Source organism: Ptychodera flava, assembly GCF_041260155.1.
Source record: "Ptychodera flava strain L36383 chromosome 23 unlocalized genomic scaffold, AS_Pfla_20210202 Scaffold_23__1_contigs__length_28996876_pilon, whole genome shotgun sequence".
Classification (NCBI taxonomy): domain Eukaryota; kingdom Metazoa; phylum Hemichordata; class Enteropneusta; family Ptychoderidae; genus Ptychodera; species Ptychodera flava.
Window position 1 is genome coordinate 2,222,179 of NW_027248277.1, and position 13,134 is coordinate 2,235,312.

General features: G+C 37.3%; 1 protein-coding gene across 11 annotated transcripts in view; it reads left to right on the plus strand.

The window, feature by feature from the left end:
* The window catches only part of LOC139123449 (colorectal mutant cancer protein-like), a 182,765-nt gene that overhangs the window by 160,636 nt on the left and 8,995 nt on the right, over positions 1-13,134 (plus strand). For all 11 annotated transcript variants that reach the window (XM_070689582.1, XM_070689581.1, XM_070689584.1 and 8 more), the window contains 4 exons: positions 2,544-2,657; positions 2,997-3,139; positions 4,002-4,108; positions 5,574-5,743. In XM_070689582.1, the coding sequence (XP_070545683.1) occupies positions 2,544-2,657; positions 2,997-3,139; positions 4,002-4,108; positions 5,574-5,743 (534 nt within the window). The remainder of the gene's footprint in view (positions 1-2,543; positions 2,658-2,996; positions 3,140-4,001; positions 4,109-5,573; positions 5,744-13,134) is intronic.

Genomic DNA, 13,134 nt, shown 5'->3' on the forward strand with positions numbered 1-13,134 from the left:
ACACTATTTATTGTAAGATTTGTACGGCAGGATTTGTAAATAAAATTTGTTTTTATGATTTTACATGGGTTTATATATCAAAAAATTATTAAAAATTCTTTCAAATTTCAAAATGTGATTTTTCAAAAAGTACTTCAAATACAGGAAAATTGTGCCGTACAAATCTTATCTGTAACCTTGTTAATAGGCTGTAAAAATTCCATGTCCATATCTCATTTCAAAGTTGGATTAAATTGGTATACAATTATGTAGGAAAACTGTCATTCTGTCAAAAATGTTGAAAACAAGCCATATTTCACCCCTCGTTTGAAGTCATAGAGCAGTTTTTTTTTGTTAATCTCACTTTTGACACCTCTTTGACACTCAAAGAATCTAAAAATGCATTTACAATAGCAGTCACTCACTCTTAATGCCAGCACTGCCTTGTCAAACTTTCCTGAAAAACAGCAAATAATGACTTTCCCTTTTCAAACATTTTATTAAAAGCTAGGGGACCTCTACCATAGTTAATACACTAAGGACTCCCCAACTTCTTCATATTTGGTCAGTTTTTCAGAAGTTTTAACAGGCTATAACTCTGCAATGCCTTTGTGCCCAAATGTCTAGTTTTTTTTATTCCACAGAGAATGTTGACTACTTTTATATTTTAATAGTTTTGTTGAAATTTATAACTGACGCTCTAGCCTTTCCAACCACCTTAACGCAGTAAGTAGTTTCATTGAGTTACGGTAGGTGTCACCAATACCTGGAATATCACTAAACAAACCTCTGATATTTCCAACATTTGCCATTTCATCAAAGATGACTGTATCGGCCAACAACATCTTCAACAAAACAAGACTAGAACTCAGCCATTGATTTGACAATACCAGTCACTACTCAGTACTGATAATGTCATTAAGAATACAAGATTTATCTTAGCAAAGTTTCAAAAGCTTTCATTCGCCACCGAGGCAGACTAACATCTTCAATCGTACATCCTTTGTGCGCAAAACAAGAAATTATTCACGCGTCTTAATTTCAACAAAGGTTTCTGATTGGCTGAGCATATCCTAGATGTTTATTTGTACAGTCTTTGAGGTTTCCATGGATACCCCAAAATCACAATTTCACAGTTATTTTCCCAACAAGAATACTTCTTTCAAAAGTAATTCAGAGGTCACAGTCCCTCTTGTAATGGTTTCTGATTCAGTTAAGTCAAACCACTGACTTCTAAAACTCTTTCTGATTGCAGAATTAACTTTTCTTTCATCTCAGCCACCGTTTGACCCAGCGACCCCCATGTATTTACAATTGAGCCAACCCCCTAAAGTGAAATGTGTAGAGTTACACCAAAATTTCAAAAAAGACAGGGGAGTACAAAGGAAAAAGCAAACAGTGCTGCATTGACTTTTGAACAAACTCAGCAATATTATTTTAGTTCTGCCTTGGCAAAAACGTTAACTGTTTTGTCCATATGTATCAGCCGTGGTATCTGAACTTTGACCTTTCTGACAGAGACACATTTCCCTGCATTTGGTACTAGCCCATTGTATTCTGTTGCAATGTTGGTACACTTGAAAATGGGGTATAGGATAAATCAGTTGTTTGGCAGACTTTTGTTCAACATCCACTAAGTAGTTGACACTGCATTCCATCTTAAATGACAGAAGTGACGGGATATGTTACAGGTACAAGTATCTCCAATGCCATCCAGGGATAATCCATTTTCCCACGAAAGTGATGAGACAAAAAACCAGATTAATCCCTGAGTGGGTGTTGTGTCTCTCTAACCGTTGTTCCGCCAAAGCTTAATAGTGTTTTGATATTGTTTCTAACTGATCAGAGAGGATACTAGAGATAATGAAGATCTGTTCCGCTGGGACTTTACTTTTGAATTCGACATCTCAAGCCGATACCTGTGACTTCCTCTGTGCACTGATCCATCAACACTCATCTTCCACCCACATGTAGCATTATGTATGGCACAGCTTTGAGGTTTCAACTTCCGTACACGGATCTTTTGTCAAGTCACTTCTCACTCCACCAGTAAATCACTTTATCAAAGAATAGGATTAATTTGAAGTGTCTCTCAATCATAAATTGTCACTGGTTTTGCAAGGCCATCACAAAAACGATGTCATCGACACATAGCACCATGCTCCAACAGGCTTTGCAAAACCAGTGCCTTCATCACCTGTGTTCTAGTCTGATCTCTTGGTTTGAAATTCTCGAAGTAGAGATGTAAGGGTTAAACACTGGAAATACCTATACCGGTACATGTAAAGACAGAAGGATATCTTTCTGATTGGCTATCAAAGAATCAGATCTGTGACGATTACATCTTTTTAGCCAATCACAATCATGTTTGCAGTGTCCAATCCTCAGTGCAGATATTATCATCATCCTGTTTCAGCACTAATGATATTGTTTTCAAGTTAAAATTTTAGCTCCTTGTCACGTCTGTGAAGGAAAACCAGTCACTTCTCATTCACCAATCAAATGTCAGTATTGTGACAGTTATATGCTAATTTTGCTGTGCACCTTTTCTGTTTCATCTACAGTTACATCTGGCTGCACTGGCCTCTCTGAAAGGAGAAATCATCGAACTCACCAACAGATTACAACATGTGACAGCAGAGAGAGATTCCTTGGAGAGGAAGCTTGCCAAAACACAGGTATGTAAACCAAGAATGCAACTAGCATGTCCATTGGTGTATAAAACATTAATATTCTCAATTACTATAGTAACCACCAATCAGATGTACTCTTTAGAATTCTACGCGTGGCACTTTATTAAATAAATCGTACAGAGTGATTGAAAAATTTACTTTAAATTTACCAAATTTTTTCCTTTTTATTAAGTTACAAACTATTTAAGATATCAAGTTACACCTGTATTTTACATGCTCTGAGTTATAGTTTCCTATGTCAGAATGTAACAATCTTTATGATTGGTTGGAATGGCACTTATGTATGGCCAATATCCATAGAAATGGGGTGTTTCATTTTGACAGGGTGAGAGGGCACGTTTGATACGTGACAGTGAGGAGAGGCAGGACCAGCAAGCACAGAGATACGAAGAGAGGATTATAGAGCTTCACAGTGTGATTGCAGAGTTGAATAAAAAACTAGACAGATCACAGGGAAATGTATTCAGGTGAGATAAACCAACTCTGTTCTGTATTGTATTGTTGCATATACTGGTATTTGCCTTGAATGACAGCGTATCACAGAAAGAGATGGAAAGTTTCACAGATTTCATCCACTCTTTCCATGAAAGCAAAAAATGCATGAACTGTTTGGAAAGTCTGATGAAAAAATTGCTGCTTTTCCAGAGTGCGACTGTATTGTATTGTCACAGCAAGTGTTATCATTGTAAACTAGGTGGTAACCATGGTAACTTTTAGAAGTTACCAATTTTAATAGAAATATTGTCATAATTTTGCCAACTGTCACATGTATCTAGAACTCTACAAATCGTGCATGTATAATTTATTGCCTGAACATCTTTGCAATAGAAGTATAGCTGTCAAGTAATTTTGTTGTCAATCAATAGCTACAGCTGACAAAATTTCAGACGCTGTATCCCTGTGATTCCAAATAGAGTCACTGAACTGTCATAGCTATTGGAAGAAAAATGGGAATATTAAAAATGTAAGAGACTGTGTGAAACAAGACCAGACAAATCTGCATGTGACTGAGACACAATGACAGCAGTACTAGATGCAGAATACAATGATGTACAAATGCTGCATTTCTGTTACAGACAGGAAACATATGAATCTGTCTCCATAGTCCCACCCAAGTTGTGTTACAGTATTTAGCTGGTATATCAGATTCAGAGCAGTTTCATAAATGGAAAGATAAACGATACTTTGGTTCTTAAAACATTGACCATCTCTTTGCTTGGTATTAAAATATACTTGAATGAGACTTGTTTGATAAAGAGAACAAGATTTGACAATGAGTTACCAAGGAGATGTGTTTGATAATTTTTTTCATGTTGTCTATATTGACAGGGAAGAGGATGAGTATTCACAGAGTGAGTGTACACCACCCAGCAATATCAGTCAGAGTGGAGGCAGTGGAAGTGCTAGCTGTCAGAATGGTAGTGAAACCCCCATAGGTAAGTTACCGTGGAAATGACACCCTACGTCAGGAGCTCTTAGAACAGTAACTGTGGGAATGACACCCTAGGTCAGCAACTCTGAGAAGAGTAATGATAGAAATGACACCCTAGGTCAGCAACTCTTACAAAAATAACCATAAATATGACACCCTTGGCAAAAAAAGTAAGGACAGTTACATGGAAAATACCCCTTTCATTGTAAAGGTTACCGTAGAAATGACATCAAAGAAGATGACCCTTCAAAAGATACCTATGGCAACCCCTACCTAGCTGGGTAACTATGGTGATGAGCACCCTCAGCAACTATGAAATTAAAACACTTTTAGCCTGCTATTTAAATTGGAATGAAATCCTCAGCTGTGACTGAAATCAAACCACACAAGTTAAAATTCAGAGTAGCCATTGCATATAACAATTTCATATTAGCCAGAAGAAGGTGAAGAAACATGAGGTTTTATTGTCACTCAGGAAATATTACATTTATCATTTGAATCTCTGTTCTCTGAAACGAAAAAATTGACAGTAATTTCATTCCCTAATGTAATTTACATGTTAGTACAACTTAATTAATGTTTTCAGGAAAGCAGATTTGAAATGAGGCACATCTAAAGTCTTCCTACATTTGTGTCAAGTGAGCCTTTCTGAGAGTGCATCGACCTTTTTGACTGTTCCAGAGCTACATGTATAAAGAGTTTGTTCTCGGTGCTAACAGACATATACCCATAGACATATACATGTACCTATAGACATATACCCACTCAAATGATAACTACAGCTTCAGAATCCATCAACTAGATACTTCAATTTTGAACCAAATGTTCTTGAATAGAAAGGTTTACTTAGACCTGGCCTTTCTTCTCAAGGAGTTCGTGTTTGGAGCCGGTAAATCATTGTTCAAAGATGAAAAGAAATCGCTTCCAAAGAATTTATGTTTAACACTTGTTCTTATCAGCTTTGTGGATATGTCGGCTTGTTATCAGAGAAACACATTTGTACAATTTATAGCGAACACTTCAAAGTCCCTGAAAGGATTTCGGTATTTGTGTTTTTTTAAAACTGAAGATATAAAAGTTGTTGTAAAACATTTATGAGTGCTGTATTTTCAATGGAAAAGTGTTTTTGGAATTTCAATTCAACTTTAATGTCACCACCTGGCACCTGCCATATGCTGCATTTGAAAGAAAACATCACAGTATTTGGAATATCTGGACTTCTTAACCAAAGATTTCTGTATACTATTTCAAGTAGAGTTTCAAAGTTTCACAGCCACTATAATATTAAAGGACCAGTAGTTTTAACTTTTGATGACTTTTGCTCAATTTCTGCTCTTTATGTCAACCATAATTTCTTGTTCGATTCCCTAAGCATGTTAAGATACACAGTATTCAGCTTGTCAACTCAGCCTGCTTATGTGTACACTATTATATTAACTTGATAAAATTATGTTTGTTTTTATTTTCAGAGCATGTCAATGACCTGAATGCTGAACTGTCTAGGGTGGTTGGTGAGTTGGAACACGCCATGGACTATCGTAAAGTGGCTGGTGACTACCGACAAAACATTATGTCAGTTGAACAGCAAGTGGAACACATGACCTCACAGAGTGAACATGTGGAACAAAGGGCACTTCAGGTGAGAGGTCAAAGTTCAATCCCTCCCCAAGTCAAAGCTCATTATTCAAGTTTAGCTCAACGCACATACAAAACCTTTTCATTCTTTGTCATTTCAGCATAATTTTATCATCACTATGTTCATACCTCATACCATATCCCCCCCACCTTGTACAGCATTTTATTCAATAGAAAAACCATGTAAGACTTTCTCCCAATATCCTTTGTTTACACACACCCCCACACCCCCCACAATACCTCAACTAATTTGCATATCCTAATTTACACTTGGTATAGATGGAGGGTGCAAAAGATCAGTTTCCATGGTTATGACATGTGGTGTTGTCATGACAATAGAAAAATCACTATGATGTTGAAATGAAGAAGCGTACAGTACTAGTTGACGATGTGGCCATACATCTGTGTTTGTTTACTGTACAGAAATCAGTAACAGCTTACTTACAAAAAAACAATTTAAAGTTAATTTATGAAAGAAACTATAATCTTGTGAATCTTATGATGTATTTGTATTTTCAAGACATTTTATCTTTGAAATCAGTCATGCTGTCCGCTATTGGCATCAAAAATCTCTACTTCATGAGAATTGTTTCCGAAAAATTATTACATCATGTTTACAGTTTGGTGTTGATACAGCCACCTGTGTGAAAAGAGTAAAGTTGATTCTTAATAGTGACAAAAAAAATTCATGATGATGTTTCTATATGCACACCAGCATTGCATCAAAGGGCATTGTATCACACAATCAAAACTACAGTCAGACTTTCCATGGCAAGAACCTTAGCCCTGCAATCCCAGCATGCATTGCTGTATAAACACAAGATAGAAGGACATACAGTAAATTACATTGGTTTCCATGGCGTCAAACCATGACATTTAATTTCAGTCAATAACCCTGTAAAGGTCAACCAGCCTGATTATATGATGAATGTAAGGAGGTACATCCAGTAGGTGTCACCAAATCAAAATATTATGTCTAGTGACTTGTCTGCGGAACTTAAAAATTTATGTAGTGTGGAAAGATAGAAAAAACAAATCTCTCTAAATATCACTGGTGACATTTCAAGATGTCTGGTTGAATAATTCATATAAAGACGTGCTGATTGTGATCAATTGTAAAATATATCAACTCAGACTGGATGGCAAGTTGTGTCCCAGACAGTTGAAATGCCATCAGTCAATTATTTGTTGTTGTTTAACTCTCACCCTTTCACTACAATGGTTTGTCCCGAAACCTCTGTTATCGATGGTGAGTGCGGACCTGTTTACAGGGCATTAGGGGTAAACTAAGGCAGCATTGCCATACACTATCGTGATGGTACACATTGTAAACAATCGTCAACTACTTTCCTCAAACCATGGTTCGTGAAAAAGGTCCAAAATACACTTAGTCTACTTTTGGTAAAGCTGTTTTGTATTCTGAGATTTGTAGTCACTGTGGAAATGAAATGCACCTTGCACCATTTTAAGTCACTGAATATACTACAAGGCAAGATTTCTACCTTTCCAACATTTTGTAAGCTCTGGGCAAACTGAGAAAACTTTGGTAAAAGTCTTACAGATACAGCTGCCAAAGTCAAAACATTCTCAAAACTTTAAATTTCACAGATGATTTGAGGAGGATGGTGGAGGAAATTCAAATCTTTAATAAAAACACTGACCACAAATGAGTGTTTTGCCATGCAAATATCCTATTCGCCATAGTCCTTTCACCACCATGAAAAGTTGATAGCTGTGCTGGTGGACAGAATTTAAGCAATGTATTCTTTGCTTCGCTTTAATAAACTTATAGTGAGCATACGAGTGTGATTGCTTCACAATCTCTACAGCTGGTGTAGGGGTCACAGTCAGAAAAATTGTGTAAAAACTTACATGTAGCTTGGTTATTGAACTAATCTTTTTGAGTGGTTTTGTCTGTGGCTTCTGCACTAGGTGACTGGGTACCGTACGTTGTGAGTTTGAATCCAATTGTGAAACCACTGTATTTGGTACCGTACTGTTTTCTGTGGCAAGCTTGGGCCTCTATATTCAGAAAAGGGGTGGAAGGGTTTAAACTGCAGTGTTTCAATGTGCTTTAGGATTTCAGTAAGTTACCAAATTCTTCCAACATAGCGAAAATTTCCTTGTTTTTAACAAATGGCCAAAGTGCCAATCCAAAATATTTCAGACATAGCCTTCAGATACAATTCTGATTCACTGAAAATATACTCTGAACTGCATAAATATTGCTTTTTTGTGTTGGAATATGAATTATAGAATGATATCATCGAAATGATTTCAAATTTTTAGTTTTCTGAAATCAAAGGCAAGGCAGCAGATACCAGGCAACATCTTGAATTTACCTACTCTGGTCATCTTCTTGTTTATTTTGAACTTTTTTCTACACTGCACTGTTATGTACCAATCAAAGGATTCTATGAGAACGAATTCAGAAAGATTATTAACACTGCAAAGCTGAAAGTAACAGGACAGCTTTTGATATATTAAAACTTCCAGGCATTTAACGACATCAAATTATATTGTAAGGTTAACAGAACAACATTCTGGTGGTGTGCAATACAATTCTCAGAATAATGAAAAGAGAGAAAAAGTGGCCAATGGACTGCCAAATAAAAACCCTGTCTGACATAGTTTTGTTCACTTCATGCCGATTTGGAAAACAAAGATTGGTCTGTATGCCGATGGCAGAGTAATTGTTGTGTACAATAGAATTCAATGAGTTGTGTTACAGGGACAAACTTTCAACTTTCAAATAAAAAGACTGTCCCTCTGATCTGAAACCTTCCAATTTGCCTTTCTTTGCACAAGGATTGGAAAAACACTCTGAATAGCTTTGTGATGTTTTTCTTACAAAACAAGAATTGGTAATTGAGTGAGTCTTGCTTCATTAGGACAAAAAGACACATTGTGAACATTGAGCATTGTTTTAAACCATTGTCTGAATTTCAGAAACATGTATACCTTCCAGGTCTCCTGGTTTTTAAACACTGTAGATAACAATACCCAGGGGTCCCATCCTGCTTCTGGAAAAAAAAAGTTCCAAGTTTTCACCTAGCTGAGAAAAAATGGATAAAAGATGTAGCTGGAAGAAGTTCACAAGTGTGTCATCTTGTTGTGAATTTTAAAGGTTAGACAACATCAAATTGGTCCAGAAGTGAGTAACGCAAGTGAGTTTCCAGTTCTTTGAAACTGCAAATTTTAGGTCTGCAGAACAGGAAACCCAGAGATTAGTCTAAGGGTAACCCCAACCCATTTCATCCTCCTAGATAAGGCTTCTATCCCATTTCAAGTACCAAGGCGGGTGCAATTCTACCATTGAAAACAATTCAGAATGTGGCCATAAAATGTGAAAAATACAGCCTGGTATTAAACCAGACTCTTCCTTCAATGATGGAATATCAACGTTCCGCATTGCACAAGTTGGAATGCATCCAACTTAAATAAGTTACTTCACTGGCGAAAAAAGTTCAATAATTTACAGAACACAAGTAAATCAATGGTACCGAGGACATTCCTGTCTTTGGGAAATAAAGGATGGTATTTATCAAAATTCAAAAGTCTACATAGCAGAGGGTAAACATCCGGCATCAACTCTGACCTCTACAAAATACAATGACATTTCAAAGGTGAGATCTGCTCACCTGGAAAGATATCAACTAACAACAAGCTGGTTTTCAAGCCGTGAAATTCTGACTATTTACAGTGATGCTTCTCACGTGGTTGGTAATGAACTTCACCCTTGCACAACCTGTAAACAGACCCCTTGTCCAGAGTGGATCTCATGTTGACAGAAAGGCAAACAGACAAATTTACCTGCAATGGATTGCAATGAAAACAATTACCTGTGCCTTGTGTCTGCACAGTGTACACAGTGTTTTATATTTGCAAAAGGAAATACTCACTTTGGCCACTCCATTTAAATTACATGTTTCACTGATATTTTCACATCACATTTAACTCTGGTGGATTTTTCTGTTGTCAAAATATGCTATGTTCCAAAACAATGTATCAGTGGTAGTCATATGTACACAATAAACCAATGACAACCACCTGTAGATTTGCAGTCTTGTTTTGATTTTGTTGTATATTTTCCTATCTGAGTGCATTTGCCTCATACAGTTTTCTGTACAGGTACATTTAACATGCAAAAAATTACACATGCTTTAGGCGAGTGCCCACTTTGCTGGAAATGAGAAACATAATACTGGGTGAGTGTGTCTTGGATTTACCATTTGTTGGTGTTTCTTTGATCCTGTTCTGTCTTTCATTGCCTCCGTCATACCGCCTTCCGTCTTGATTGGACAATTATAGACTCCCCTTTGTTGACTGCTTTATACTGTCTTGTTCCGACTTGTCTGTATGAATAGAAACCCTCGGACACTGTATCGTATGGTCAGTGTGCTGCCGATGATCTAACCAATGCACTGCTCATTGCTTGGAGGGAGATACCAAGAAACTTGCAGGATTATCTTCCAGGATTTTCTTATGGTCTCCATCGCAAAAATCGTCATTCTTTTCTCACGCCAGAAATATTGCACCGTGTTGAAAGATTTTAGATGTGCATCTGTTTTATCAAACTTTTGCCAGGAACAGCTGTGTACCAGTACATGTGATCTGGGAAACTATCCTGGAAATCTCACCTCTGGCTAATCAGTGCACTGGTCAAAAATTTGATATCTCTTTGCAAGCTATCAAGTGTATTTGCAGTTGCTAGGGAAAGATTTAAGTAGTTGATGGATATTGATAACGTCACTGTGTTGCTAGACATCGATACAGTCAAAGTTGGTGTACACTACCAGACAGACATTTCTTTCTGGGGCTGTCAGTCTGCAGAATTTTCTCTCAAGCCAAGTGTTGTCATAGGAACAGCTTCCATTGTTCTCAAGACAGAAGCAAGTTCATGTCTTTGTTGAAGGCTGGGATTATACTACATGCTGAAAACGATGACCGGCTGGCTTCAATAGACCATGGCTCAGTAAGGAGTCAAGTCTTAGTGAATTATCAGTGATCTTATTGGTGGTAAGAAGGCAGAAGTTCACAATGAACAGACTTGTGTTCCAGTTGTGTGGATACACGTTTTGATATCTGTCTATGGTGTTGAAACCGGTCAAACCTCTTCATCCAAAAGTTTATTGGAGCATGTGGGAAAACGTGCATGCAATCAAAACCAGACGTTTCCCTCTGGACAGAAGTTATATCAAGATGGAATGAAAATGTCATCGCAGTTCGATTTTCAACTGGTCAAGATTTTTTGAGCAGAGCTGGAGATGGGCCTAGCTACAGTTGAGTGATTTTGTTGGAGATTGGATTCTCTGTAAAGCTGCAGTGGTTTTGGAAATTGCAGAGACACAGGAATGTTGCAGGAATATTTGGCTATGTCACAGCAATGCTATGCTGATACTGGTCATGTCAACACAATGGAGTATCATATCAACCAAACATTGTATCCAATATGTATCTAATGTGTGCCCAATATGTATCTAAGATGTATCCACATTGTATCTAACATTTACCTACATTGTATCTAAAATGTATCAACATTGTGGCAAAGGTGCAACCAGCTGTTTCTGGTGTGCTTGTCAACTTCAGGCAAATGACTCTACCACGGTGCGTATCAATCAAATCTTTGGATTTCAAATTTGAAAAGAATTCATTATTGCTGTATGAATATTTATTGGCAAAGACCTAAACAATAATCTTGTTGCAAATTTGCATGGCGCGCTCTCGGCAAGTATTCAAGAGCAACTCATCAGTATCAACTGATTGTAATACCTTTTCGTATTATTTGTAAATGTTTCTCAGTGATGAGACAAAGTAACATAGCACTGTCAGCAGTATTGAAAAAAATGGTGAAATTAAAATTCAGCCGTGTGTTCAAGATGGTGATGATTTATTTCCTGTGAATTGTAGGCACTCCATTTGATGAAATTCTAGATAGCGCTGGTTACTAAGCAACAGGATCTCCATGGTAAAGGAGTGAAAAAGGATGATTTCAGGGCAGTAAATTCTCTGAAGTATCCTGGACAGCGTACGGAGTATCACTTTCAATGACTTGCTAAGAATTCTGTGATGGTTTGTACCAACTACAAAATTTAGCAGCTATGTTGTCTCAGGATGTGAATTGTTGACTCAACAAATCAAATGTTTGGTCACCAAAGGAGGTTGAACTTTGACCCGCCAAGCATCACACTTGTTTCAATCGATCTCCTAAAAATTCTGATTTCATTTCATTTTTCACAGCATGTCAATTTCACTTACAGTTGTTGCAGGCTAGAGCTAGATCTCAAACTCTGCTGGATGTATTTCGCTCTCAGTGATCAGACAGATTTGCATATCTGACAAAACTACAAAATCGTAGTTTGTTTTCAGCTGGCAATTGTTTTGCTTGCCAGGGTTGCAGTCTGAGAGGTTCCTGCTAATGCTGTTAGCTGTTTGTTTTTAAGCTTAAAAATTTCTATTGACCAGGTTCTGATCCAGGCTAAGATTTTGCCTGCTTTGCATATAACAGTTACACAGACAACTGTGATGTAGGCCGGCTGTTTCCACACCAGTGCTGGGTGGCTTCTCTTTCAGTCTGTTCTGCCCAGGTAACAATTGAACCATTGATTTGAAAATTTCAGAAATACTTGAAAAATTCAAACTATCGGTGAAAAAGAGCCCGCTTTCTTTATCCTTTCATGTCTGTTTGTGTTGGTGTTTTCAAATAATCTAGTTGGACTAATCCACTGGGAACGGGGGTTACAGGGTTAAAGTACACCCCACCCTGACAAACAAGGTAGAATGAAAACACTGGTTCAGTTTTAAGTCCCTCGACATACAGCGCCAACCCCCTGGAGAATTTCAAGGTGCGGTAATTCACAACAGTTCTTGGTCACTCTATCCAGTGGCCTTGTCTGCAAAGCTACTTACAAAGTTTGCAGACCAGACCGAGTCCCATATGTTACAATGATTTCACACCTTCAACTCTACTACTGTTCAATACTGCTATATTTAATGGCAGAAGCAGAATCTATCTTCCAGGTTTAAACAGACTGAAAATTCAACGTGACACTATTCACTCACAGTATCTTTTCTCTGAATAGAGAGACTGGTGAGGGTTCTTCATCCTGGCGCATGTATTACCTGTAATACTTGAAATTCTTATCAAGAAACATTTTCCATATTATTGGCCACCAGTTCCCAAAGTCTAACATTTTCATATAGTTTTGTTGCTGTCCAACAAGGATTTAATCTATGGGTACACGATGTTTATCAGTTTAATGCCTGTAATGTTTGTATCGTACAATGAGATAAGCATCTCCCAAGCAATTTGACCTCAATAGTTGTAAATGTACATTATCATGCTCTCTAAGATTAAAAAAGGAAAGGTTTTCTTTTGTCATCCTCATACACATG